The following is a 27,815-nucleotide window of genomic DNA, read 5'->3' on the forward strand; positions in this document are numbered from 1 at the left end:
CTTCTTCGCAGCCTCGCCCGCCGCACGGCTCGTCACCGCAGTCCCCATCCCCGCGGAGACACAGACACAGCCAAGCCCCCAGCCCCGCGCTGGGAACGGTCACTGCAGAGCACTGACACGCTCAGCTCACCCACAGCACGGGCTGCAGCCAGCACCCTGCGTTGGGGACCCCGCTCTGCCCCACCTCCCAGGGAATGGGGGCACCTAAAGATGCAGCAGGGCAGCACGGGGGGAGCGGGCCAGCCCCCCCATCTGTCCTCACCGTCGGGGGGACACGCTGACCCCCCCGCCCGTGCACCCCAGCGCAGGTGACGAGCCGATGTGCGGGAGCAGCACAGGACTTTTCACTTTTATTATAAAAATATCTTGCAAGCAAAAAAAAAGAAAAAAAATCTGTACAAGCAGCAACATCGTTCTCAAAGCATCGCCAGCCCCCCCGGCCCCACACCAGCAGCTGGGGGGGGCGGGCAGCATCCCCGCGCGTGCAGCCGGGCGCTGCGGGAGCCAGCGCAGGGTGGTGGCCCGGGCCGTGGCACACAAAGACACTTGTCCGCACGGGTGGGCTGGGGGGGGGTGCCTGGCCCCCACGGCAGAGCTGGGGGGGCGGCGGAAGCCTCTGCTAAACTCTAGGGGGGGGTTTAGGGGCCTCGGACTTGGTTTTGCACACCTTATTCTAGTGTCACGTACACAGCAGTACACCCACGCACAACACAAAACACGGGGGGGGGTTGAGCGCTGCAAATGAATAGTTACATGTCAAAGTCAAAACATGTCACACGGGACCTGGGGGGGCTGCCGGGGGGACGGGGCGTACCCCAGCCGCACGCCTCGTACAGGCCTGGGGCAGCGCTGGCAGGTCCCGCTGCAGGGCAAAGGCTGTGCGGAGGAAGATGAGGAGGAGGAGGATGGTCGGGGGGTCGCTCCCGGAGCCTCCCTGGGCGGTGGGACGGGGGGAAGCCGGCAGCGGAGGGGCTCAGCTCGCTGGCCTTCCCAGCCTCGTTGGCCTCGGTGCAAGAGCGAGGTCCCGCGGAAGGGACACTTGGGAAGAGAGAGGCGGACGCTCAGGTCCTTCCTTTAAAGCCAGAGTTTATTTTTCGAGGCGCTGGCAGCGGAGAGCCCCAGAAGGCAGCACGGGGTGCGCGGCCGGTCCCTGCAGGAGCCCAGCCAGGCAGCGGCATCCCCACCGGAGCCGGCGTGGAGGCACTGTTCCCATCCCCTCAGCCCGGCTGGAGCTTCCCGAGGAGCCACTGCTCCGCTGGCTTACGCCAAGTTGCAGGCAAACCCGGCACACCGAGGCCGAGCGGCCTCCACGGCTGCGGGACGATCCCAGGGGGATGGACCTAGCAGCCTCAGGACCAAGCTGCCTCCAAAAATCAAGTCTGTGCAGGTGGGAGCCGCCCCCCACAGTACCACAGGCTCTATTTCCACCCCGAAACGCAGGTACCGCAGTGCATCTTCACACCGCTCTCCGTGCTTCCAGGAAAATCCTCCCGGGGAGGAACAAGGTGGCTCCCCGCGGGGCAGGGGGGTCTCGGTAGCCGCTGCAGCCCCGCTCACTTCCTCGGGATCTGGACGCTGGCGTACTCGGAGCCGGCCTCCTCGGGGCGCGGGGCCGGGCGCCTGGGCGCCTTGCTGAGGTGCACCATGTCCAGGTCGGCGTAGGTGAGGTTGTCGTCGCCGGCGGGGGGCTGGCTGGTCTGGATGCAGGCGTACTCCGACTGCTGGCTCATCTCCACCATCCGGCGGATGGTCTTCCTCTCTTTGTCGAAGTTCAGGTCCGCGTAGGTCAGGTTGTTGGGATCGGATTCCTGCGTGAGACGCTGAGAGTTCCTCTTCTGGGAGAAAGCGAGGAGCCCCCCGCCCCGTGCCCACTCCACGCACCCACCCAAACCCCCACTCTCAAGTCAATCCCGCTGCAGCCCGCCCTGGGAGAGCTCGGTCTCGGGGAACGAGGCCAGCAGCCAGCGGGGACGACCCCACAGCAATGCTTTACCCCGTGTGCTATGCCTTCGAACCGCCGGCCGCAGCCACCACCGCGATTCAAGAGCCACCGCCGCAGCCGCCCCGTCACCCTGTCCTGGCAGGGATGGGTAGGGGCCAGCCTGCCCCGCGCCGCCCACGCAGGAGCCGGCAGAGGCTGGGTGGGATGGACGGATCGCCGCCGATCACGACTTCGCCCATAACTGCGTCACCCAACGCAAAAATAACTCCACAAAGAGCCTGGCTGGCTACGGCACAGCTGGTTCTCCAGGCAGCGCAGACCCAGACTTCCCTGGGAGGAGGAGGAGGAGGAGAGAGGGCGAAGGCAGAAGAGATGCTGGGAAGTGGCTACCCCATCCCCAGGGCAGCTTCTCCCTCTCCCAGCCACAGCGTGGAGACAGTGAGGTGTTTCACAGGGAAACCACCACCCTCCGCTGGAGACACCCAGATGTTTCACAGGAACCGCCACCCTCAGCTCCCGCCTCCAGTGCCTCCCGCCTGCTCTCCCTCCCCGGGTCCTGGGGCCGAGAAACACACCTGGGGAGCGGCCTCGCTGCTCTTCTCCGGCTCGTGTAACCTGAAAGGGGGAGCAGAACAAGTCAGATAACCCAGTGCCCTGTTGCCTCTTCCCCAGCGACGGAGCAGCTGAGGGGTTCGGATGCAAAACAAGGTCCTCACGGCAGCCCCGAGCAGGACGCGTCCTCACCAGCCAGGAGTTTCGCTCGTGTGCTGGTCCAGCTACATCTCCGCAGGCTGGAGACGTGGCTCCCACCCCGCTCGTTTGGCCTCACCAAAAGCCAAGCGTTTGGGTACAAGATCACCACGGGGGCAGAACCGCAACGGGGCAGACCGGCAGAGCCCGCGCTCCCACCTTCCCCTTTCACAAGCTTTTGGGGAGGTGGCTCCATCCCCACCCCGAGGGACCCCGTTTGCAGGCTGGAGGCATCCAGCTCGGAGCGCCCGCAGATTACTTGGTGACGAGAGGAGATCAGCACTTACCTAGCAGATGGCGAGCTTTTACCTGCCAGAAGAGAAATAGTTTAGGAAAAAAAAATATTTTGGGAAACATCATAACCCCCCCAGCTTCCCCAGGCACGCAAGCCTGCTCCGAGAGCGGCTCCGCGCCTTTTCGCAGAGAGAAGCGGCCGCGGTTTTCGCGGTTTCACCCCATTTACTCAGGACTGTTCCCGGCAGAGGGCAGGAGGGTGTCAGACGTTTTAGGAATAACAAGCACGTTGGACCCTGCTCCTAGCAGGCACGGGCACGTGGTGGCAACCCGGCAGAGCTTTCCCTGCAGCCCACAGCCAACGCGCTCAGCTCCGCGCCATCGCCCCGATTGGGGAAGAGCTGCGGCAGCGCCCAAGTGAACTCAGCATCCAGGCACCCACGCTCGGGAGAGAGAGAGGGGGGTTGGGAGCAGCCGGCGCCCTGCCACGCGCGGTTTCCTTACCCTTGCTCTGCTTTGCCCGGATGAGGTAAAGGATCGCAGCCACCAGCACCACCAGCACCGTGCAGACCACTCCCACCACAATATAGATGGAGAGCGAATTGTCTGAAACGTGCACGAGAAGAGGTCACCGCGGGTCTGAAAACGCCGGTACTGACCGAGTCCCCGCAGCCTTACAGCTGGGGACAGCCTAGCGACGCCTGAAGCACTGGGGACAACAACTTGGTGCTTGCCAGCATCACCCCCACCCCTCCACTACGGAGATTTTGTGTCCTTGAACCAGACTGTAGAGGGACTTCGCGCTTTCTCAGGGAGGTGACATCTTACAGCCTCCCCGGCAGCGACCACATCCCAGCAGCTCTCACGCACTCTTACCTAGCTGGGACTGGCGGCCCAGCTCCTTCTCGGACGGGGCGGTGATCCAGAGCGCGGCCGTCCCGCTGACGGGGTCCTGGGCGTCGTGCACCACCTGGCAGGTGAACACCGACCCGTTCTTCTCCTCCGTCGCTCGGACCACCAGCAGGCTGCTCAGGTCGAACAAGCCCTGGAAGTTCTCCTTCGGCCGGGAGACGCTCTCTGCCTTCATCTCCGTCCCATTCTCCAGCCAGGTGACGGCCACGTCTCCCGGGTAAAACCCCTTCGCGTGGCACGTGAAGTTCACGGTCTTGTTCACCTCAACGGGTCTCGGTGGCTCAACATCCACGTGGACTTTGGGAGAGACTGGGAAGAGAGGCAGCGCATGGTGCCCGGTGTCCCCCAGCTCCGCTGCCTGCGGGGTGCCCTGTCCCCGCCCCAGGACCCCCAGCCCCATGGGAGCTGGACACCTCGAGCGCCGGTTCCCCCCCAGCCCTCACCTCGCAGGGCTTCGCGGAGCTCGTAGGTCCCCCTCAGCGGGGCCGTCAGCGTGGGGTGCTGCACCTCGCAGACGAGCTGCGAGCGGACGTCGTTGTCCCCCAGCGTCATCGTCACCGTGCTGGACATGGTGTAGGAGGATTTCGTCTGCTCAGGGGTGACCCTGGGCTGCTGAGCCGAGACCTGGGACCCGTCCTTGAGCCATTTCACGGTGATGTCTTTGGGGAAGAACCCTCCGGCCGTGCAGGTGACAGACACCGGCTGCCCCGTCCCCACTCTGCGGCCAGGCCCGGACACGACCAGGTTGGTGGGTTTGGCTGCGGGGAGACGCGTGGGGCTGTCAGCCCCGGCTCTGCCATCCCCACCCAGCCCGGGGCTGCAGGGAGCAGGGTCTCCCACGGGCGCATGGCTGCGCCTGGGACCGGCCCCGAGCCCCTTCCCATCCCCACACGCCCTGAGCAGAGCTCACTGGGCCGGGCTGGGCTGGGGGCTGCGCCTGGCAGGGCCGGTTCCCACTGGGAGCCGCTCTGGGAGCCCCACTCACCACGTACGGACACCTCCGTGCCGTTTCCACGCCAAAACACCTCATCGCCTTCATCCGACTTGCGGAACTTCACGCAGTAATAGGTGCCGGCATCCTCGGGCTGGGCGTCCCTGATGAGGATGCTGAAGTCCGTGTTGGAGCCATTCAACACCCTCGTCACGCGGGGGAAGGAGCCCCTCTGGTCATAGATGGTCTTGTTCCTGCTGCCCCAGCCCTTCAGCCACCTCACGGGGCCAGCGGGACTGGATCCGGACACGGTGCAGGTCAGGTTCAGCGTCTGCCCCGCTGTCACCCACACCTGGTGCTGGGGCTGCAGCAGCTGGAAGCCCCGATCGTCCTGGGCACCCGCACCTGTGGAGGGGGGGGGGACGGGGGGGGGGAAGAAAAAAAAAAAAATTAGACAAAAAAGGTCTCATCTGACCCCAGACACCCGGCCCCGCTCCCCCCTGCCCTGGGGACGGACTGAGCACAGGGCAGGGACCACGGGCAAAGGGGCCGTGCCAGCGCCGGGGAGCCTGGGGCAGAGCCTTCGGTTACGGCAGCGGCTGCAGCCCCCTGCCCGCCCGTCTCAGTGGCGGAGCCGGCCGGAGCTTTGCTGGATGGCCGCACGACGCCGCGCTCTACGCGGCTGAAACATCGAGCAAATCCCACCCGCCCACTCCTGCCGGCACACCCGCTGCCTCCCGAGGCCGCTCGCCTTCGTCGGCCAGGAGGAAACGAGGGCACAAAGTACACGGCCCTCCAAAAAGCAAGCTCCCCTCGCAGACGTGACACCCCATTTTCTGCACCGAAGCCGTGCCCTTTCTGCATTGGCTCCAAGCCCCGCTTCATTCCAGCGGAGCCATTCCCGCCAGCGCCGTCAGGCAGGGAGAAATTCCCAAGGTCTCCAGGAAAAGCGCTGGGAGCCTGTGGAGCAGCACCCCAGGCAGGTGGGAGCCACATCGGCACAGCCGGCTCTCCGGCCTCGGTGGCTGGAGCGACGCAGCCGTGCCCCACGTCTCCCGCACCAGAAAAACCCAGGGCAGCGACTCCCCCGTCACAGCCGTCGCCACGATGGGACAAACCCCTTGGCCTGATGCTCCCAGGCGTAGGGCGAGCTGCTCTGACCCCTCCAGCCACGGCCGGCTCCCACAGAGCCCAGAGAGGATTTTGGCAGCTCCTAATCCCTTCTCCCTTCCAGCGGTACCTGACGCGCCCACGGATTTCTCGCTGCCCGCGCCGTTACTCGGTCCCGACGGCCGGGGTTACCAGCAGCGCGGTTTCTCCAGACTCCCCACGTTAAAGGCGCTTTGCCCGCTCTGCCGCGCCCCCAGCACAGGGCGATGCCCGCAGCCGAAACCTTCAGGCCTCGGCATTCGCCTTCAAAGCTCAGGCAGCAGCAGCGCTCGACACCAAGACCAGTTTGTTCCAGAAGAGAAGCACGGAAGGAGGGAAATTCACCCTGCGCCACGTCCGAGCGCATCACCCAGGCCGAGCTTTCTGCCGCACGGCGAGCCCGCGTTTCCCTGGGCCCCGGACCCCCAGCCCCCCCGCACATCCCACACGTTGCTCACTGCCCGCTCCACCCGGACCGGCACACGAAGCCGGCGCTACCTCACCGCTCGCGGGCGGCGTTGCAAGGCAGCAAGGGCCGCACACCCCACGTGCGGCCATGGGAAGCAGGGGGCCAGGAGCCAGGCCCCCTCCCCGCAATGAACGCGTCGCTCGTGCTCCCCTCTGCGTAAACCCCGTTTTTGTCGGGCTGTGTCACTTTGCTCCCCCCTCGAGGGTCCTCCCCACGCCAGGGAGAGCCGCCCTGCTCGGAGGGGCCAGCGCCGCCCCACGCAGCCCAGCTCGCACCAGCCAAGCGCTTCCTCCTCATCCTCCCTCTCTCCATCTGTCCCCGTCCCCGCGAGGCACGCGCTGTGCCGGAGGGGAAGCTCGGCCGACGCTCTTCGCATCGCCCCTTTCGGGCTTTGCGGATCTACGGTATCCGCAAGCTCCAGCCACGCTAACACCGCGCCGCCTGCCCGCCCGCGCCTCCCAGCCGAGGAGCACGAGCCCCTCGCCAGACCCCCCGACTTCCCCAGCCACCTGCCCCGCGCCAGGACCAACCCGGCCTCGCACTCCCGCGCGGAGCGACGCCCCTGCCCCCTGCGCGGGGAAAACACAAAGGGGAAGTTGCTAGCAAACCCCAGAACACGCAAGTTCGAAAATGCAAAGTTTCCACTGACACTCCTTTCCTCCCTTCCCCCCGAACGCAGCCTCTCCTCCTTCCCCTTTCTGGGTGCTCGCCCCGGGGCCCAGCACCCCGCCAGCGGGAACCCGCGCGAGCCCCGCGCGCTCACCACGCACTCGTGTACCAGGAGCGGGACGCGTGGGGGGTCTGCGTGCCGCAGACACCCGGGACGCACCGCGATTTCGCACGGCAAGCGCCGGCTCAGCGCAGACCTGCTCCCCACCTCCGAGAAAACTTTTCTTGGACTTATTTCGAACCGGCTAGAGCCGCAGCACGATCCTTCTGCCCCGAGATCAGGGGGAGTCGAGGCACCCCCACCCCGCGCCCTGCTCTGTCCTACATTCCAGAATTAGCAAAGGGCTTTAGAGCCCCCAGCCGCCACCCGACTGTTCCCACGTAGCCGGGAGCGCCTTGCAACGCGGACCCACAGCGCTTCCAGCCCGGAGAGGAGGCAGAGCGCCGGCGTCGTGCCGCGCCTGGCCTGCCAGAGCCTCCCTCCCCTTACTCAGTTTAATTTCAGAGCAAAATAACCCGCAGCCCTCTCGCCGCGGTGCAAGTTTTCCATCTCGGTGACACATTTTTTTTTTTCTCCTGTATTCCGCCTTTTGAAGTATTTGATACCGAACAGATTGCAAGAGGCCGGGGTTTAATTCAGGAGGGGCTGCTTGGATGCTTCCTGGTAAAAATAGATTTTTTTTCTTCCGAAGGAGCCGGGTAAGGAGCTCCGGGGCGGCGAGGGAAGGGCTGCGCGCTCCAGAAGCGATGTGCAGCTGGTCACCGGCATCCGGAGCCCCGCGGTCGCTCCCTGAAGGAACGGGCCAGCCCCAAAATAATCCCGCTGGAATTTCACCTGCAGTGGGGCTGCCGGCAAGGGGAAACTAACAGGTGCCGCCTATAAAAAGGGTCCTGGAATCCGCAGCTCCGAAGAGAGACCCGGGGATAGCCGTCGGGCGCTGCGCGGACGGTTATGGTGACAGCTATGTATTTTATATATGTGACATCACAAGGAGCCTCGGATCACATGCGGTCATCGCTCACAAGCTTCCTTCCTACGGCACTAGCAGAAATTCAGATTGAAAACCAGCGCCCCGCACCCAGATTTCCTCCTCAGAGGCTCCGGGAAGCGTAGCGGAACCCTCCGTCCAGAAAAGCCCGCAGGGTTTCGCAAGAGGGCTTGGCAGTTTGGCTCCTCAGCGCCTCGCTCCTCTCGGCCCTGCAGGAACACCTCCTGCGGGACCTCCCCTCTTCCCCCTCGCGCCGGCAAAGCGCTGGTGGAGCGGCTGCCCTGGTTCTTCTGGAGCTCAGGCTTAGCTTGAGCCGTGGCGCAGGAGGGTTCACCACATGGAGAAGAGAAAATAAAAAATAATTAAAAAAAAAAATCTGCATGCTTGCACCCGAAATCAGGGATGCAAAACCTTGCAACCCGGGGCTTTCTGCCCCAGGATGGTTCTTTTCCCACTGCTGGCTTAGAAATTTGGGTTCTTCCTCCAAGGCCGTGTTTACTGAAACCCACAAGCTTTGCTTGAGCCATTCTTCTGCGGCAGGAAACTGCAATGGTTCACCGAGAACCCATGCTGGCCGCCAAAGCCCTCTTGGCTGTCAGCAACCGAGAGTTTTCAGCTTGGGGCCAGCACTTCTCGCTCGTGACCCGGCACCTCAGAGCCAGGAGTGTTCTGCTGAAAAGCTTTTGCTTTCCGCCCAAGTTTGCGCTCAACTTTCTGCCCGAGCAAAGCCTCAACAGCGAATATTTCCCACGGGCCTGGAAGAGAGGGAGAGGTTTTCTCCCCACATGGGATGAGGGAGGGATGTTTGTAGTGGGATCCAGCTGGAAGGGGTGAAATTTGGGCAAAGCAGGCAAAAAAGCTCAGCAGGATGCTCCTGAACGTCCACTGCTCTTGCCCCAGGTTTGCGCAAAAAGCCTCCGCAGACAGCGCCGGGCGGGAAGGAGAGCGATTCCTGAGCGATACCACCGAGGTGAAGAGCACCAAAACGACACATCCTCGAAAGGAAAACATCCTTGAAAGCAGCAGCCGCCACAGGGCTTCGTTCCTGGTGGGGCGAGAAACCTCCTGCTGCTGGCAAGGGAAGGGAAACAGCCAGCGCGCGCTCTCGTCATGCTAACCCTCCCTTCTCATGCTCTAACCGCCCCTTCTCGCGCCGCACCCCCGAGCTCTCTCAGGGACAGCGGAGCCAAAAAGCCCTGACGGGGGCTGGGGTAGCCGGGGGGCCGGCGGCGGGAGCCCAGGGTGGCCCAGGGCCAGCGCTCGCAGCGGGGTCGGGGAGGATGAGGTGCGATCCCACCGCTTCGGCGCTCAACAGTTGGGTAGAGCAGCAAGAACGGCGTCTCGTTGGGGGTAAAGCGAAGGGGGGGGTAGCAAGAAAAAGAAGTTCCCGGCAGAGGAGGCAGGCAGCCCTCACCATCCTCACCCGCTCCGCCGTCCTCCCCGTCTCCGGGCAGCCTCCGAGCGGGAATTTCGGCTGCCGGCGGAGGTTTGCCTCTCCCATAGCTGGCAGGGGGTGGTAGGCAACGGGTGGAAACAACATGCCGCTTCACGTCCCCACTCTCGCTGGGAAGGGGAAGGAATGCCTGCCTGGAAGTTGGCTCCCGACGGAGCAGCCGAGCCCGGGCCGCGCTCCCCTCCGCCATCGCCGCGCTCGAGGTCATCGCCGAGGAAGGTCAAACCCAACGCGGGCCGCCAGACAGCATCGCGGCGGTACGGGAGGCGTGCGGCGGTACGGGGCAGCGCGGAGGCAGGGATGGAGGGGGGGAAATAAATAAGGAAAAAAAAAAAAAAAAAAAGCAAAAGGCAGCAGGAGAGCGGGGGAGGCGGTCCCGGGGGGGGGGCCGTGCTTACCTGACCAGGCAGGCAGGGAGAGCAGCAGCAGGCAGCTCAGCGGCCAGGGCCCGCGGGGAACCGGCTCCATCCCCGGCGGCGCTGGGCAGCGCGGATCGGCGCGGCTCCGGCTTGGGGAGGAAAAAGGGAAAGAAAAAAAAAAAAGAAAGAAAAAAAGAAAAAAAAAGCAGAATTGGCAGAATTGCAGCTGGAAATCGCTCTCCTCAGCCCCAAAATGAGGAAGGAGCGCTGAGCTCCCGCCTCCCCCCCCCCACCCCCCCCGCGCTGCGGGGCGGAGAGCGCACACGCACACGCGCGGCCTCGCCGCAGCCCGTGGGCACCGAGGGGGCCCCGGCACCCAGCGGAGCCGCCCCCCTCCCTGCCCCCCCCCGCCCCTTCCGCCGCCGTTACCGTGGCACCGGGACGGGATGGAGCCGGCCCCGGCTCGGAGACCCCCGCTTCAACACCGCTTCCCGGAGGGGGGGGGCACAAGCGGGCACCGGAGCAAACCTGCTTCTTGTGAGGTCACCCCCCGCCCCCGTGCCCCCGCCTTAAGGTGGGCTGGGGGTCCGGTACGGGACCCCCGGGCAGGGCTGCGAGAGGAGCCCCGGGGGTGGAATTGGGGTGCCCAGGGTGGGGGGCACAGCCTTAGGGGTCCTGAACTCGCAGGGCGTTTTGTGGCACCCGAGGGACCAGGGCTGGTGGCAGGGGCACAAGCAGCATTTTGGGGGTGCCACGGGGACAGGCCAGCTCAGGCTGTGGGGGTCCCACAGCACGAGGAGCAGCACAGACAACTGGGGGCTGGGTGGAGGGAGGGGGGATTCCTGCACCCCTCTCCGCAGGGGGTCCTGGGGACACCCCTGAGATGTCCTGCAGCAGGATGGGCTCAGCTGGAGCCCAGGGCAGGGAGAGGATGAGGAAGCTGCAATGAAGATAAGGCTGAGGGAGGGGGTGGGGGGGGGGGGGGGGGGGTATCTCGACACGAGCACCCATGGGACACGCACCCCTGACAAAGTCCCTGCCCAGGGGAGGCACAAGGACGTGTCCCCCACTCCCCGTACCTATCCCGGGTGGGCAGGGTCACCTGCAGCTGGACACAACGCTGGCAGCTCCCAAAACCACCCTGCTTCCCCCTGCACCTGCCCAAGGAGGGGGTACACGCTGCTGAGCGGGGGGCTGCAGCCCCAGCACACCCAGGTAGCACCCACCCACACCACACCCAACCACTGTCCCACGCCAGGCCGGGTCCCGAGGGCAGCACTGGGTGCCATGCCGGGGTGGGGGGCCGGCTGCCGGCTCCCTCCTCCTCGGTCCCCAGGCAGCCGCTGGGGCTGTCAGCTTTATTTAGAGCCTCGCACAAACAAACAGCCGAGATATCTGAAGGACTTGGCACCACCAACCTGTGCACGGCGCGTTCCCGTCCCCCAGCTACGCCCATACGTCGCATCCAGCCTTAATTTAGCTCCGGTTGCTGCTGGGAGCCCAGACTGGCCCCCCCCCAGGCACCCGCACCCACCTCCGCCCACCGCGCTCCAGTACCGCTGCTCCCACTGCAAAATAATCAGTGGCCAGCGCTGCCGTTGGTTTTTATTTCCCATTCTCACAGCCGGCGGGGGCCCAGAGGAGCCGGTGGGTTCACCCTTCGGCACGCACAGCGCAGCATGCCATGGAAATAAATGGTGGCTTTGCCCAGGGATGGGACGAGCCGTGGTTTGTGGAACCCTCACGAGCATCCCGCCCAGCCCGACCCAGCGCCCAGCGAGGGGGAAGGTGCTGGGGACGCGCCGCAGCCCGTGGCGGCCGCTTTCCTGGTTATTTTTAAATGGAAGCGTGGCTCCCGGAGGCCTGGCTGGCTGCAGCCCGTCTGGGCTGCTCTCCCGCTCCGCGCGGAAGGTGCGGACAACCTGTTTCGAGGCGATTGCAGAGCCGGAGACAGCCCGTATGCGAGCAGCCACCGCAGAGCGCTCGGGAAGGAAAGTTAGAGCTTAAAAAAAGCTCGGCGAGAGAAGGCACCGCAGCGGAGCAGATGGCGCCGCGCGAGCTTCCCGGGAAGAGCTGCCACCGCTCCCCATTAGGAAGCACACAGGCAGGCTCAGCCGCCGGCCCTCCTGCCCACGGCCCCTCCACTCGGCACCACTCCAGCACGGGGGAGTTTGGGGGGATCGACCCCGGGATGGCAGCCCCTGCCCCACGGGCTGGCCACAAACCTGGGGGAGAGGAGCCACGTTTCGGGAGGCGCGACACCGACCTTAGCAGCTTCGTTCCGTGCCAAGCGCCCACGGCGAGCTGGAGGCTGCCGCGCCGTTCGGCTGGACTCCCCGCTTCAGCTCAAAACCACTGCTCCCATGCGGAGGATTTGGGAGCGGGAGACCAGGACAGCATTCCAGGAACAGGTTGATTTTCAGGGCTTTGAGGCAGAGCAGGGAGCTTGCATCATGCTGTCAGCACCCATTTGGGGAAGGCATGTGCTCCAGCCCCAGAGGTTTGGGTGCTGAGGGAGGCTGGGCCAGGCAGGGCTCTGTTCCGCTTCCCAGGGCAAAGGCTCCGGCCGGAGCCACCGCCGCTCCCGGCAGGGACCCAGCACCCGGAGCGCTTTTGCATTTCCCTGTTCTCAGCTGGGCAGCAGGACCGGTTGCGCAAGCTGCTTCCTCCCCGGGAGGAGGTGGGGATCCTGCCTCATGCAGGGACAGCAGCACCCCGAAAAGACCCTCTTGTCTGGGCCCAGTCTCCAAGGGCGGCAATTACACCCTCGATCCCCAGACTGCAGCACTGGTTTTGCCCAGACAGCTCTTTTATCCATAATTAGCAGCCTGTCTGATCCCGTCCCAGCACCCACAGCCCACGGGGGCAGGGTGGCCCGCACTGCTGCAGGGGGATGCACAGGCGATGGAGGTGGGAGAGGTCTCAGCTCCCACCCTGCGGTGCCAAACCTGGGCCTGGCGACCTTCCCCCTGGGGATCCCGCTCCGGACCAGCGTGGTACGGTGCAGCGGGAAGGTTATCCGTGGCCTGACCGACCGGCCACGCCGCACCGGGACACCGCGGCTGTCCCGCAGGGCTTGTGGGCGCAGTTGGACCTCAAAACCCACACCAGCAGGGAAAGCTGGGAGATAACACAGGAAAAACACCGATACTGGGACATCAGCCTGGAAAACACCCCAAAGGCAGCATCAGCAGCACTGTTTGGGGCTGTGGGTGCAGAAGTACGCCTAGGCACCAACGAGCAGCCAGCCCTGGTGGGAGCTCGCCAGGACAAACCCGGATAACGCACCGCACGGCCACGCCGCGGCACCCGGGGTCGCAGGGACTCGCTGCCCCAGGGAAGCTCAGAGCCACCCAGTTGTATCCCAGCCCCGGCACCCCAAAAGACGCTGCTTTTGTAGCTCCCCACAACAAAACGAGGCACACAACCACATCAGAGAGCCCAGCCCTGCCCCAATGCACGCGAGCCAGCGCAGCCTCCCCACAGCCGCACGCCCTCACCCCATCTGTCCCCCTGCTCCAAAGCCGAATTTCAAGACCCCCTCCATCCTACCAGGCAGGCACATCCCGCAGCCCTCCTGCCTCACCCCTCAGGCTCCAGAGGGGGGGTTTGGCTGGGAGCACACACCACCAATGCCTCCTGAAGTAGGCAGCAGCAATTACACCATTGATATTTAGGGCTTCCAGCACAAATGGAGCTTCAGCCTCATTAGGTACCACGCCAATTTAATCCAAGACATCCAGTACAGAAGGAGCTTAAATTAGTTTAGCTGATGTTAACTTATAACAAGCAATATGTTAACGCAAGGATAGAAAGAAGTGACCCGCAGCCGGTTCATGGGGAGCAGCACACAGGGGCAGCTGAGCCGGACCGCAACCCAGGGACAGGGTGAAGGCAGCCAGCGCACCCCCAGCCCCACAAACACCCATTTTGGGGGTCAGAGTGGGTATCATACCTGTCTGCTCACCACATTGCTCCTGCTGCAACACCCACCACCACAAACCCCTCACAGCTGGGGAGGGGGTACCCAGCCACCTCCTTATGTGGGAGGGGTGCTGGGTGGGGGTAACGAGCCGCAGGGGCTTCGTTAAGGCTGCGATTGCCGGAAGAAAGGCAGAGGTGGGCTGTGTGCGCCCGGGCTTTGCCTGTTGCCTCTTGGGGGGCTTGCAGGAACTGTTTGTAATTTTTTTTGCGGAGTTTTTCTCGCCTGATTTCGGGCTGAGCTGAGGGATCTCAGGTCCTCAGCTCTCCGGCCCCTGTGGGGCAGGTGGTGCCAGGGAGCGAGCGTGGAGGGGGAGGCACTCACCAGCGTGGGGGATTTTCTGGTTCCACCCCCGCGTGTGCCGGCTGGACCCGCCGCCTGTTACCGCAGCCTCCTTGGGGCGCGGGGTCCCTAATGGCAGCCCGCTTTGGTTTAGCGGCCCTGGGGTGCTGTGCCGTGGTCAGCCGGACCCCTCCAAGTCCCTAAAATGGTTCTCAGGGAGGATGAGGAAGGGATGCCGGCACTGCCCGCCCCGCACTGGCCTTTGCGGGGTGGAGGGATGCTCCAGTGCCCTCGTGGCATTCGCACGCCATCGCCTTGGGCTTTGGTGGCAGGGCTGCCACCGCCGTCAGACCGTCCAGCGCCGTCAGACCATCCACCGCCCTCCGCCGAGCAACGGGAGCAGCACGTGGGCCGCAGCGAGGACCCCATCTGCGCCGCCGCTCGCCCATCCCGGGGCCGCGTGATGCTCGGGGGCTGCTCCCCGGGGTGCTCCCGGTGGGCAGCGGGGTGCCGCAAAGCGGGTAACTGTGCCGGGCTTCCTTAACGCGGCCTGGCATGCTTCCGACTGGGGGAATTCCTCCCGGCTGTGTCGGAGCAGGAAAGGTGGCTGACATCCTGCGCCTGGCCTGGAAGCGGCCCCGCTGACCTGGAGGCCACGGGCAGAGGGGATGGGGGCTTTGAGGGGAAACCGGTGACGGGCAGGGAAACCCGGCCGCGGGAGGGGGCCAGGTCGGACGGACGGCCGCGGCGGGGCTGGCGCGTGCTGCCGTCAGCGCTCGCAGGGCGCGGTGATCTTTGCGGGCAGGATCCTGCCCCTCGCTCTGGAAGAGGATTTCCTCACCGGCTGCGGGTGCAGCGGCGGAGCAAAGCCCGGGGAACTCCATGCTGCTGGGTCCGCCGCACCGGCACTGCGCGGGGACGGAGACCGGGACGCGGGGCAGCTCACTGCGGGTGGGCCCGATCCCGCACCCCGCGTTGCGGTTGCAAAGCTGGGGGGGCCGTGTCCGCAGCTGGGATGCTCAGCCCCGGGAGTGATGGTGCTGGGGAGAAAAAAGGTGGCACTGGGTGGGGGGAGAGCAGGTGGGGGCACCCAGGGAGCTCCAGCCGTGCCGGGGACGTTTCAGGGTGGGATGCTGATCGTTGATGGGTTACTGGGAGCAATCTGAGCCGAAGCCCCCGGCCCCGCTCTGGAGGGGAATGCTCTGCACCGCGCTGGCCCGGTGGTGGTGGTGCTGGTACCTGGATCCCCACAACAGAGAGGCAGCCCCTCCAGCCCACAGACAAATTTATGTACTGGGAGCTACTGGGAGGCCGTGTCACGGTGATGCCGGACAAATTTACTTCACCCTCTCGAGCCCCTGCAGCTCCGGCTCTCACCGAAGGGCTGGGTCCCTGCCAGAGCTGCTGTCAGTTCCCCGCACCGAACGCAGCCCGCGCTCCTCCAGCTGTCCCCTGCTCTTAACTGGGGGGCTGCTGGGGCACCATGCCCGTGCCCAGGGCCGGCGCAGGATGGCCCGGAGGCCGAAGGCTCCTGGGGAGTGATGCTGGAGGAGACCTTGGTCTCCCCTTGGCGGCACTGCCAGGACCGCGGCAGCGCGAGGAGCCTGGCCGAGGGAGGAGCGATATCATCGCAGTTTTTTTCTGCCTTTTTTGTTTTTTTTTCTTCTACATCCTCTCAAAGTTCTTTGTTGATTGCAAATCGTTATCAGGAAAGCGTATCCCGCGCTGCGGTAGCAGATAACGCTCCGCGCTCCCAGGCACGGCTGCTGTGACCCGCTGCAGGCTGGGCTGCCCAATAAAATCCCGCGGCAGCTGCGGATGAAAATAAAAACGCTAACACGGGGGGATTTATCGCGCTGAGCTATCTCAGCCCATCGCTTCCTGCGCGTCAGAGCTCGCGCTGGAGGCTGCAGGACCGCGAAGCCCAGGCTGCTGGACGCTCGCACCTCCGGAGCCGGGGAGGTGGCGCAGCGCAGGGCTGAGCCGGGGTGCGCGCGGGTTCAGGGGACCCCCGGTACAACCCCCCGTCAGCCTTTACCGAGCGCTAACGAGGGCGGCGGGAGAGAACGGCGTGGCTGGCAGCGAGGGCTTTCACAGAGGTTATTTGGGAAAGCGCTGTAGCGTGGGAGCAGGAACGGCGATCGTGGGGCGGCCGGAATGCAGGGACCCCCAAACGCCTGGAGCCGGCTCCCGAGCAGCCCCCCAGTGCCGCCCTGACACCAGGCCGTCCCCACGCTGTCCCTGCGCCAGCCTCGCACCTCGCGTGCCGGTGCGCGAGGCCGTTCGCTTTGGTCCTGTTCAGACCAGGAACGTCCGTGCCACCAGCGCTCCCAGCTCCGCGGGGCCGGGGCCGTGCTGGTCCTGCTGCCGGGCACTTGAGGCTTCAGCGAGGGGTTTGAATTGTTTTGGGTTTTGTTGGGTTTTTTTTGAAGCTGAAGGGCAACACAAAGCACAGGGATTAATTCCGGCTCTGCACAATCCGCCCGTGCGCCCGGTGACAGCGTCGATCCCAGGGGTCCGGCTTGGCCCCGATGAGGAGCTGGAAATCAGAGGCGCGGAGCGCTGCCATCCTGCGCTGGTGCCGTGGAGGGGGCTCAGGGGGCCTGGGGGTGTCTGACAGGCTTAGGAAAATTTTCCTGGGATTACCGGCTCGCAGCGGCGCCCAGGGATGTCCGAGCCGACACACGTCTCGCCAGCTGACGTCTGCTGGGGGGGGGGGTGAACGCACATGGGAAACCTGTTCTGTGTGCACGCGTGTGCATGCGTGTGCGTGCAGGCGCGGCAGCCGCAGCTCTGAGACGGGGCCGTAGCTGCGAACGGGGCTGCCAGCCCGCACCGGGTCCTCGGGTGCCAGCGGGGAACCAGGTGAGCCGGCGGCAAAGCGTCTGCCCCGCGACGCACACGAGGGCCGTGCCAGCCTTCGTCGCGCGGCAGCTCCCGGCCGCCGGCGTTAATGACATCCACCCAATTAGCCGCTGCGAGCCCTGCCTAGCCCGAAGGATTTAGCCAACGAAATCATCATCCCAAGGCGTAAGCAGTTAAGGCCGCTAATTAGTCATCGCGTGAATCTTAACGCTAACCCGGGCGCGGGCGGCCGGCCGCGGGAGCGCGGCGGGCAGGGGCCCTCCCTGGGCTCCTGGAGATGGGAGCTGTTTACGGAGAATTTGCTGGGCGCAGGGACGCGTTATTTTTACACGTTGCCATGGTTACCGATACTATTATAAAAATTAAGCCTGAATCTTGCGGAAGAAATGGATCTGTCAGAAGCAATTATTTTAGTGAGCGCGTCGCCGATCCCGCCGCGCTGCCCACCCCGCAGCGATGGTGCTGCGGGCCCAGGGCTCTGGGGGGGCCGCATCCCTCTGAGGGGCGCGTCGCCGGGCCGAGGCGCTGGCCGGGCTGCCGGAGCGCCGGGCTCGCTTGGCTGCACCGCGCCGGGAGCCACCAGCACGGCACGGCCCCTCCACGCTGGCAGCGCCGGCGGGCACGTCCGGGGCCAACAAAAGCCGTCTGAGAGCGCGCTTTCAACCCGCGCCACGGCTCCCTCCCGCAGCGCCTGCTTTCCCCCTTCTCCTGCCTCTCCAAATATTTTTTCCTTTCCCTGCACATCTCAGAGCGCTGCCAGCGCCGGGGCTGCGGCCAAGCATGGCCGAGGTTTAAGGTCGCTCTGTGCCAGGAGAGTGGGGAGCAGCGGGGTCCCCGGCAGCGTCCTGCCCTCGCTGCTGGCCAAGGACGCTCCGTGTTACCGGGGGGAATGGGTTTCCCCAGCCCCAGCAGCAGCCCCCAGCTCTTTTCCCCAGACAAAACCCACCGGAGCGTCCCCGTTGTGTGCGCGGCTCGCTCAGGGCGTGATGCACGTGTGGAAGTCACGGGATCGGGACTGCAGCAACGTGTCACCATCAGCGGGTCCAAGAGGAGCCCTGGGCATCCCCAGCACGGGCAGGACCCCAGCGAGGGTCCCAGGGCAGGCAGGACGGTGCGTGGCCGCTGGATCTGCCCTCCCTGCGCTGGCTCTGGAGGGCGATTGTCCCCGAGCAAAGTCCCGTCAAACACCGAAAGCACAAAGTGAGTCTTTCTTAAGCACTGGGTGTTCCTGTTCGCCCTGGAAACCCCTCTTTAATCATTGACAGAGCCTTGGCCTCCACAACAGGAGGCCCGTGTGGGCCATGGGAGCATTGGGCGTAAAGGATTTCCTTTCATCGCTGGGTTTGAAAAGTGTTTGAACACTTTCGCTTCTCTTCCTGCCCCCTCTGCCTGCGACAGGAGAGATGGGGAACGGCTGGAGGGCAGCCCCCAATCTGCCCCGCGCCCCCTCAGCTCCAGGGATTTAATGAAAATGAGACCAGGTCAGGCAAGGACGTTCTCAGAAGCAATAGCTGCAATAGCACAACCCTCTAGTAGACACCAGAGAATCCACACAGACCAGCAGCATCCTCCACGCACCTCCGCCTCTCCTCAGCTTAAAGCCCAGATCACAGCCTGGGGGTCCCGGTTCACCTCCCCGTGGCCGTGGGGCCAGGCTGCAGCGTGCCCAGCTCCTCCCCAAACACGCCGGGGGTCCCGCAGGGGGTCCCGGTGCCACGGGGCGGCTGTCCTGCCGGAACACGGGGTGCGGGGCTGGAGAAACCTCTGCCGTGCTGGCGAGCGGACAGCCCTCACGGCGTCAGGAGCCCGGGGGAGGCCGAGGCTGGCAGGGGGGCTGCGGCACCGAGCAGTTCCTATGACAACCCCGAACCCCGGCCCCGGCCCTGCGCTTTAACAAAACCCCACAATAGCTGTGGCACCGGGAACGAGGTTCAATAAGCAAGGCACGACGTAAATCAGAAGCAGCACAAAAGCCCGTCACCGTTTCACATCGGCTTCGTTCCCGGCTTCCCAAGGAACAGCCTGGAAGGGGCGAGCCAGCGGGTCTGGGATCGGTGGGTGCAGCATCCCCGGGCCCCTCCTGGCCGGAGCACAGCCCGGGGCAGCCAGCGGACACAGGCGAGAGCCACGTGGCGTTTCCCGGGGACATTCCAGCTGTCGCTGAGACCCCCTCGCCCTTTGCAGCCCCCTCAGGGCACCCCAGCCGTTCCTCCAGCTGCTCACGCCATTCCTCGTCGGTGTCCTGGGACGGCATCCCCACGGCATCGCCTGGTCCCCAGGGCAACACAGGGTCCCCACGGCATCACGGGGTCCCCAGGGCACCACGGGGCCCTGGGGTTCCCTGGGGCTTTGGATGCTGTTGGACCTGTGTCTGGGATGGTCTCCCAGTGGCAAGTGGATGGGGACAGGGATGGGACAGGGATTGGGGCAGGGATGGGGGCAGAGCAGCAGCACAAGGGCATCTTGGACAGAGGTACCCACAAACCAGGGCCTTGGCCGGAGCCGCTGGCCCGTCAGCCGCTGGAGGGGACGAGCTGGAGTGACTCGGGCTCCCGGGAGACGCGATGGCCCCTGGGCACCGTCCCCATGACAGGCACTGCCGGCGCGGGGGGCTCTCTGCTTCTCGGTGTGGAGCTGAGCGTCCCGGGGCAGGGCATGAGGCGTTTGTCCTTGTCTCTCCCCTTTTCTCCCCGCTCAGCCCTGGCTCCAGTACAAGCTCAGCTTTGTCCCGCTCCCAGCTTTGTCCCAGCGCTGCCAGCCTTCTCCTGTCCCCCAGGACGCCAGAGAGACACCCACATTCAGCCAGCCCCTACGCCAGCCCAGACCACGCTCTTCCCAGCGTCCCCCTCCCCTCGCTGCCAGCGCCAGCCCCCTCCGTCAGTCACTCTCTCCGGACTAACTGCTCTCTGTTATTCCATGTTTTCCACCGGAGGCTCATGCTTCCCCTTGGCTGTTGGCGCAGCCCGTGCCTCCCACGCTGGCTCCCCGGCACGGCGTGGCACGGCACGGCACGGCACGCATCGCCGCCGCAGCAGACCCCACCAGCCCTCTCGCCTCAGTCCCTCCGGGAGCCGTTTCCCACCTCCCGGGGCCGGGAGCAGAGCAGATGCTGGGGCAGCCCCCGAGTAACCCTGGCCCCTTTCCCAGCTCCTGCTTTCTGCCTCTCCCCGGGGCGGGGGGTCCGCACAGACCCCCACCGCCGCGCAGCCCAGCTTGGCCTCTCCCCAGCCACTTTCCCTTGTCTTTGCCATCCCACGAGGTCCCAGCAGCGGGCTCGCAGACCACGCGGAGGAAAAGCCCACCTAAGCCCCCCACAGCACCCACGCGCCGGGAGCTTCTCGCTCCGTTTGCCAGCACTCAGTGCCGTGCCCTCGGCCACCCCGCTGCACCCTCGCCTCGGCACAGCACTGCCCCGGGGTGCCTGTGCACGGGGTGCGGTGCTGGGACACAGCCCAAATTCCGGCTGGAGCTGGCGTGTCCCGTCTCCAGCCCCATCGCCCATCCAGCCACCCCTCTGCTCTGCGCCACAGCGAAGCCGCCTTTGCTCGGCCCCGGCTGCGGGCAGGAGGAGCCCAGCGGGTACCAGCCCCAGCATCGTCCCGCACCCACCTCAGCCGTCGCAGACCCAGCACAAGCACCCGTATTTCTCGCTCGAGCACCCAGTGGGCGACTCAGCGGGACGCGACACCCGGCAGCACCAGGAAACCGCCGTGGAGGAGCAGTGAACCCCCGACCCCCGCGTCGCCCGCTGCGGCCCCCCGGCGAGGCGCTCCCCGCCACGCTCCTACCTGGTCTCCGTGCTCGGGCGCTTGTTTGTGCTTTCACTGCCGGCACACCCCAGGCTGGTGGCTTAAAGGATTTTCCTATAATAAGCACAAATCCCTCCCTTGGGCGGTAAGCCACGGACCTGGCCCTCGCCTAGGTGCGGAGCGCTCTGCGGCTCTCTGCTCACTCGCCGCTTTGCATATGCTGGTCTCAAACTGGATTTCCCCTCTCCTGACCCAGCCCCGTGCTGAAAAAGCCCTAAATCCCCTCGAATTTCATTTCCCCTCATCAGCGAGGTCTATCCCCCCTTTCGGTCTCACCCACATATTTGACACACTCCTGCTCACAAACCTGACGTGAGCTTTCCGCGAGCTCCGGCGTCCTTCCAGCACGGAGGCCGGGAAACCCCTGTGTCCTGCTCGGAGCGGCCGCCGCCTGGGCTGGGAAACGCAGCGTTGCCCGGCGCGGCTGCGGCTTCGCTCAGGACCCAGCGCTGCGGGAGGCTTCGCCCCAGCAACCCCGCGACATGGCCCCTCGCTGGGGTGGGCGCAGAGGGGGCCGGGCTGGGGATGGGTGCTGGGGGTGGCAGTGATGGAGCGCTGCCCCAAACCTCACCCCACAGCCGTGCCCATGGGGTGCTGAGTGCCCCGGAGAAAAAAATGACCCAGAGCTGTCCCCAGGGCACGTCCCGGAGCTGGGGAGGCCATGCAAATGAATTTTGGTAGCAGCTCCTCTCCCCCCGTGACAATTCTCTCCCTGACAGGATCTCTGCTGGCAGACAAGGCTCCCCTGGGTGTGCACACGCTGCTGCTTCATGCTGTCTTGTTTCACTTCTTTTTTTTTTGTTTCACTTGAAAAAGTCGGTGAAGTTGGGAACCAGCAACTGCAGCAGCTTTCAAGGGTACGGGCAGCAGCGGCCGCAGGAACACCAGGTTCCTCTGCCTGAAAAGCGCGTTTTGGTGCCAGCGGAGGGGGGCGTTCGCTCGCGGCGGCACAGGGCGCGGTGGGAGCACCTGCCGCCACGGGTGGGTGCGCGTGCGTGTCGCCCCGGGGCGCACTCGGGCGCTGCAGCGGTGCTTGGCGTGGAGCGCGCAACTCCGCGGCTTCCGGCCACCGCCATGCTCCGTCCTCGGCCGCCAGCCGGCTCCCCTCGGCGTGGGCACCCAGCACGCCTGCGCGGAGCAGATGTGCATGGAGCAGGGGATGTGCATGGAGCAGGGATCAGCATGGAGCAGATGTGCATGGAGCAGGGGATGTGCATGGAGCAGATGTGCATGGAGCAGGGAAAGAGCACAGAGCAGGAGGCTTGCATGGAGCAGATGTGCATGGAGGGGATGTGCGTGGAGCACGGATCAGCATGGAGCAGATGTGCATGGAGCAGATGTGCATGGAGGGGATGTGCGTGGAGCACGGATCAGCATGGAGCAGATGTGCATGGAGCAGCTGGGGCTGGAGCAGGAGATGCGCACTGAGCAGGGGAGAAGGGGCGGAAGGGCAGGCACGCTGGGGCCAGCCACTCTGATTTTAACACAGCCCTGTTCCCAAACACCAGCTCCTTTGGGAGGGCAGGGAAAGCCAGGCAGGGGCTGCCCCTCGGAGCTGCAGCAGAGCGGCCGTTCCCAAGCGCGGACAGAAGACGCAGGTTTGGTGGGAGACGCGCTGCTCGCAGGTCTCAGCACGAGGGCGAGCTGGCACGGGGCTGCAGAGCCCACGTGTCCCCCAGGACCCCGCGGGACCGGCACTATCGCTCTTGCTCTGAACACAGCGGGATGGCACGGCACAACTGTTTGCCGGCTTTAATGAGGATGGGCTTGGTGCGGTGGCCAGGTAACACAAATTAGGGCCCTGCTGATGGTGGTGGCCCGAGCTGGGGAGACAGGCGTGCGCGAAGTCCTCCTGATGTAATCGGCACCACACGGCTTGCACAAGGCAGAGGAGCCCGGCCCCATCGCCTGATCTTGAACACAAGATCGCTGCTGGGTCCCAGCCGAGCCGCTGCCGAGCCGCAGCACGGCGCGTCCGGCCCTGAGCGTCACCCTGCAGCCGCCGCGACGGGAACGAATTAGGGGAGTTTTGCCAGTTCTGAGCACGGTGTGCCGAGCTCGCACCGTGGTGTGCCGTGCAAACACATCCACTTCTTTATTGTGCCCTGCAGAAGCGTCCCCGCTTCCTCCCCAAAATGGGCTCCTCGGCCTCACGTGCTGCGGTGCCACACGTCACTTGGCAGCTACCCTGATGCTGGCGTACTCGGAGCAGGCTGCGCCGGCGCTCCTGCCGTGCCGCGGGGCTGCGGGCAGGGGCTGGAGATCAGCGTAGTGGATTTCCTTCTCCTCCTTGCTGCTTCGCTGCAGAAGCGCACACAAATGGTGAATGCTGTCACTAGGAAAATCTTGCAGAAATAACTCTAATGGCAGGTTCAATCGGGCCGGCGGTGCCACGGCCGCACGAGCGGCCCTGCGCCGTGATGCGGAGCGTGCCAGGACCATGTGCAGGCGGCTGCTGCCGACCCAATGCCCACCCTGGCCCCTGAGCCTTGCAGGGTTCCTGCGAGCCGGGGCATCGGCATGGGATGCTCTTCCCCATGCTCACAGCTCGCTCTTACCTGGCTGGGCAGATGTGAGGTCTCTGCATCCAGGACTTCGCTGCTGGAGGGGAAGGACAGGTATCAGAGGTAAAGGCAGCAGAGTCCCGTCCCACCCCGCTCAGCACAGCCCTCCTCAACTCCCCTCCCAAATTTTATCCAGGTTCTGCAGCACATGGCCACACCTGACACCCAGGCCGAGGGCAGGGGAGCGGGACAACGCGCTGTCTGCGCGCCTGGACCGGGCTCAGACACTGCAGTGAGGGGCTGCAGGGAACTCCTCAGCACCGGGCGCTCCCCGCTGCGTGCTGCCACGAAACTGAGAGAGAAGCGATGCAGCGCAGCGATGCGCATGCAAGAAAAGGAGGTGAAAATCTCTTTTCTGAGCAAATCACTGCTCCCGAGGGAGAGGAAACCAGGATAAGGCAGGTGGACAAGGTGGTTTGCACATCTCGGGGTGCAGAAGGAAGAGGTGGAGGGTACGAACCTGGGGCTGCCGGGGGTCCTTGCACAGCACCGCAGAGGGATGCCCATGGCCGTCGGCCCGGCCAGGCCCTGGCTCTCTGCCTCGCCTCTGCGCTTCCTCCTGTACATGCAAAGTGCGATGGAGAGGCTGAGGAGGAGGAGGAAGCAGAGCACTACAGCTGCAGCCACCATGCTGGGAACCGGGGCTGACTCTGTGGAGACACAAGGCAGAGCGGGGAGGGGGTGGTGGGTGCAGGGCAGCCGTGAGCAGGGGGGGGGCTGTGGGACAGCGTCCCTGGGAGCAGCGTCCTGCTGGGCTGTGCTCACCATACAGGGACACCGCCGTGCCCTCTCCACGCCGAAACACCTCATCGCCTTCATCCGACCTGCGGAACTTCACGCAGTAATAGGTGCCGGCATCCTCGGGCTGGGCGTCCCTGACGCGGATGCTGAAGTCCGTGTTGGAGCTACTCACCACCCTCGTCACGCGGGGGAAGGAGCCCCTCTGGTCATAGATGGTCTTGTTCCCGCTGCCCCAGCCCTTCAGCCACCTCACGGGGCCAGCGGGACTGGATCCGGACACGGTGCAGGTCAGGGCGAGCGTCTGCCCCGCTGTCACCCACACCTGGTGCTGGGGCTGCAGCAGCTGGAAGCCCCGATCGTCCTGGGCACCCGCACCTGGGCACAGCGACAGGGGGGCAGGGGCTGAGCCACGGAGCGGGGCGAGGGCTGAGAATTATCCCTGGATGTGGCAGGGACGAACCGCAGGCAGCGGGAGCGGCAGAAGCCCGGTTAAAACTGAACAAGGGGGAAATGTGCATCCCCTGGCGCGTCCTCAGCTGGAGGTGCCGCGGGCGCTCGGGGTCCGGAGCGCTCCGGGGGAGCCAAGGGGAATTCCTGCCAGGAAAAAAACTCCCGAGCGCTGTTAATCATTAACGCCCCAGCTCCGCACAAGGACAGCCGGCATTCCTGGGGCCGCTGCGGGGAAGCGGGGATCAGCCCCGGGGCTGCCCGCAGCCGGCCAGGAGCTGCCTGGAGCGGGGGTGCGCGGTCCTGGGGTCCAGCGCAGCCCCCCAGACCCCAGCCCCCTCCTGCCCAAAGCCCCCCGCTGCCTCCGGCACTGCGCTGCGCACCCCGCCCCCCTTGCCCCCAGCACCCCCCCAGCCCAAAAAGGCGGTGGGAGGAGGAAAGCCCCCTCCCCGACCCCCGCCCGGGGTTTCTCTCCGCCGCTCTGCTCGCGTTACCGACCGGCTGCGGCTGCCGGGCGTCCCCCTCCCCGTTCCCCCCGCCCCACCCCGGGGCAGGGGAGGCGGAGGGCTGTCCCCCCGCTACCCACTCACCCCAGAGCCGGGCTGGGAGGAGGCTGAGCTGCCCCAGCAGGAGCGGAGCCGCCGCAGCCGCCGGCCAAGCCATGGGCACTGCCCGAACTTCGGGCTCCGGGGAAAGGAAAAGGAGAAGCTGGGCAGGAAGCGGAGGCGATCGGCGCGGGCTGTTAACGCTTTGGGTGCCGGGGGTCCGGCCGGGCTTCACCCCCACCCAGGGCATCGCCCCTGGGCGGAGGGGTGCGGGGCCGCCCCCATCCCGAGGGGCTGCGCCGGTCACGGGGCGGGAGAGCGGCCCCCGCATCGGCGAGGGGGCCAAGCCGTGGGTGAGCCCCGCACCCACGGGAGAGGCCAGCCCACGCCACGATCCTGCGGCCAAGGGCTCGGGTGCCGAGCGGCGGGGTGGCCATGTGCGGGGCGAGCGCGTGGGAGCGGGGCCTTGCTCTCCGTCCGTGGGGAGAGCGGGACCGGCCCCGCCACGCGGGATGGCTGGGAACCGGCTGGGCGTTGTGCAAGCGGCCCGCGGTGGAACTCGGCCGGCGCTGAGCCCCTTCCTTCCCCTTTTCCACCAGAGAGCCCAGCACCCTGCTGGGAGCCGAGCCGAGCCGAGCCGAGCCGAGCCGTCGGGGAGCCGGACGTGGGAACGCCATGGCTACGGCAACGCGGGCGCTGGCTCTCCCTTGCCTGGTGCTGCTCCTGCTCCAGAGAGCCCCGGGTGAGTGGGGGCTCCGCTCGGCCCCAGCGCCTTTCGCAGGGCACGCTGGCCCGCGCCGTGGCCTGGCAATCCTCCCCTGCGCCCGCTGCTCTCACTGCCTCCCTCCCAGCTCGTTTTCAGCCCCAGCCACAGAGTTGGTTTTGCTCCAGCTCATCCCGGGGGCGAGGGACGGGGATGTCTCTCTGTCCCCTGCTCTGGGCTCGGGGTCTGGCGATGCCCTGGGCTGTGTCCCAGCTCTGGGGCCCCTCATCAGCCCCTGCCCCCCTGTCGCTGTGCCCAGGTGCGGGTGCCCAGGACGATCGGGGCTTCCAGCTGCTGCAGCCCCAGCACCAGCTGTGGGTGACAGCGGGGCAGACGCTCGCCCTGACCTGCACCGTGTCCGGATCCAGTCCCGCTGGCCCCACGAGGTGGCTGAAGGGCTGGGGCAGCGAGAAGAAGACCATCTATGACCAGAGGGGCTCCTTCCCCCGCGTGACGAGGGTGTTGAATGGCTCCAACACGGACTTCAGCATCCGCATCAGGGACGCCCAGCCCGAGGATGCCGGCACCTATTACTGCGTGAAGTTCCGCAAGTCGTATGAAGGCGATGAGGTGTTTCGGCGTGGAAACGGCACGGAGGTGTCCGTACGTGGTGAGTGGGGCTCCCAGAGCGGCTCCCAGTGGGAACCGGCCCTGCCAGGCGCAGCCCCCAGCCCAGCCCGGCCCGGTGAGCTCTGCTCAGGGCGTGTGGGGATGGGAAGGGGCTCGGGGCCGGTCCCAGGCGCAGCCATGCGCCCGCGGGAGACCCTGCTCCCTGCAGCCCCGGGCTGGGTGGGGATGGCAGAGCCGGGGCTGACGGCCCCACGCGTCTCCCCGCAGCCAAACCCACCAACCTGGTCGTGTCCGGGCCTGGCCGCAGAGTGGGGACGGGGCAGCCGGTGTCTGTCACCTGCACGGCCGGAGGGTTCTTCCCCAAAGACATCACCGTGAAATGGCTCAAGGATGGGTTCCAGGTCCTAGCTCAGCAGCCCCGGGTCACCCCTGAGCAGACGAAATCCTCCTACACCATGTCCAGCACAGTGACGATGTCGCTGGGGGACAACGACGTCCGCTCGCAGCTCGTCTGCGAGGTGCAGCACCCCACGCTGACGGCCCCGCTGAGGGGGACCTACGAGCTCCGCGAAGCCCTGCGAGGTGAGGGCTGGGGGGCGACCGGCGCTCGAGGTGTCCAGCTCCCATGGGGCTGGGGGTCCTGGGGCGGGGACAGGGCACCCCGCAGGCAGCGGAGCTGGGGGACACCGGGCACCAGGCGCTGCCTCTCTTCCCAGTCTCCCCCAAAGTCCACGTGGATGTTGAGCCGCCGAGACCCGTTGAGGTGAACAAGACCGTGAACTTCACGTGCCACGCGAAGGGGTTTTACCCGGGAGATGTGGCCGTCACCTGGCTGGAGAATGGGACGGAGATGAAGGCAGAGAGCGTCTCCCGGCCGAAGGAGAACTTCCAGGGCTTGTTCGACCTGAGCAGCCTGCTGGTGGTCCGAGCGACGGAGGAGAAGAACGGGTCGGTGTTCACCTGCCAGGTGGTGCATGACGCCCAGGACCCCGTCAGCGGGACGGCCGCGCTCTGGATCGCCGCCCTGCCTAGGCAGGGACCAAGCAACCGCTCCCCGACAGGTAACGGTGCGTGAGAGCTGCCGGGTCCCTGTGGCAGGAGGGGGCTGCGGGGTGCCTGTCCGTGAGCCCCCGCCGCTCACGTCCCCTGTCCCCACCACAGGGGCGATCCTCCTGTCCAGCCTCGGCTTGTGGCTTGGCATCCTGCTGGAGAAGGGGCTCCTCTTCGGCCTCCTCATCTTCCTCTTCAAGCGCGAGAGGGCGTGAGGAGGGAAACGCCGCAGCCGCCGCCCCGTCCTGCTCAGGTGGCGGTGCCGGGAGCGGGTCCTGGTGTCACCCCCTACTAGCTTTGTCGTGTCTACCTGGAAATAAAGAGCCTGGGGTGCACAGGC

General features: G+C 65.8%; 2 protein-coding genes across 6 annotated transcripts; one reads left to right on the forward strand and one right to left on the reverse strand.

The window, feature by feature from the left end:
• Positions 1-1,066: 1,066 nt before the first annotated feature.
• Positions 1,067-25,278, reverse strand: LOC147598734 (tyrosine-protein phosphatase non-receptor type substrate 1-like). Of its 4 annotated transcripts, XM_086760391.1 has the most exons (9): positions 17,933-18,090; positions 9,897-10,006; positions 4,824-5,174; positions 4,282-4,596; positions 3,803-4,147; positions 3,431-3,532; positions 2,980-3,001; positions 2,518-2,557; positions 1,067-1,808 (listed from the first exon to the last, which is right to left on the reverse strand). In XM_086760391.1, exons 1-9 carry the CDS (start codon positions 18,019-18,021, stop codon positions 1,554-1,556), a joined length of 1,629 nt encoding a protein of 542 aa, XP_086616517.1. In that variant the 5' UTR covers positions 18,022-18,090; the 3' UTR covers positions 1,067-1,553. The 4 variants fall into 4 exon arrangements, with proteins under 4 accessions (XP_086616517.1, XP_086616519.1, XP_086616521.1 ...); XM_086760393.1 differs by lacking the exons at positions 4,824-5,174; positions 9,897-10,006; positions 17,933-18,090 and adding exons at positions 24,125-24,475; positions 25,138-25,278; XM_086760395.1 differs by lacking the exons at positions 1,067-1,808; positions 2,518-2,557; positions 2,980-3,001; ... (4 more) ...; positions 9,897-10,006; positions 17,933-18,090 and adding exons at positions 22,531-23,096; positions 23,354-23,393; positions 23,820-24,009; positions 24,125-24,475; positions 25,138-25,278.
• Positions 25,209-27,810, forward strand: LOC147598735 (signal-regulatory protein beta-1-like). 2 transcript variants are annotated; one of them, XM_086760389.1, is made up of 5 exons: positions 25,209-25,834; positions 26,224-26,465; positions 26,693-27,007; positions 27,142-27,486; positions 27,587-27,810. In XM_086760389.1, exons 1-5 carry the CDS (start codon positions 25,209-25,211, stop codon positions 27,688-27,690), a joined length of 1,632 nt encoding a protein of 543 aa, XP_086616515.1. In that variant the 3' UTR covers positions 27,691-27,810. The 2 variants fall into 2 exon arrangements, with proteins under 2 accessions (XP_086616515.1, XP_086616516.1); XM_086760390.1 differs by having other exon boundaries at positions 25,680-25,834; positions 26,115-26,465.
• Positions 27,811-27,815: the final 5 nt, after the last annotated feature.

The sequence above is a fragment of the Chlamydotis macqueenii genome, chromosome 16 (genome assembly GCF_036417535.1).
Source record: "Chlamydotis macqueenii isolate bChlMac1 chromosome 16, bChlMac1.mat, whole genome shotgun sequence".
Classification (NCBI taxonomy): Eukaryota; Metazoa; Chordata; class Aves; order Otidiformes; family Otididae; genus Chlamydotis; species Chlamydotis macqueenii.

Coding starts and splice junctions, on each gene's coding strand:
- LOC147598734 (XM_086760391.1), bottom strand. CDS start 18,021: ATGGTGACACGTTGCTGCAGTCCCGATCCCGTGACTTCCACACGTGCA. Junction 10,007..17,932: donor CACACAACGGGGACGCTCCG/GTGGGTTTTGTC, acceptor TTCCTCCCCAAG/CCGGAGCCGCGCCGATCCGC. Junction 3,002..3,430: donor CCGGGCAAAGCAGAGCAAGG/GTAAGGAAACCG, acceptor CTCTTCTGGCAG/GTAAAAGCTCGCCATCTGCT.
- LOC147598735 (XM_086760389.1), top strand. CDS start 25,209: ATGGGCACTGCCCGAACTTCGGGCTCCGGGGAAAGGAAAAGGAGAAGC. Junction 26,466..26,692: donor CACGGAGGTGTCCGTACGTG/GTGAGTGGGGCT, acceptor GTCTCCCCGCAG/CCAAACCCACCAACCTGGTC. Junction 27,008..27,141: donor GCTCCGCGAAGCCCTGCGAG/GTGAGGGCTGGG, acceptor CTCTCTTCCCAG/TCTCCCCCAAAGTCCACGTG.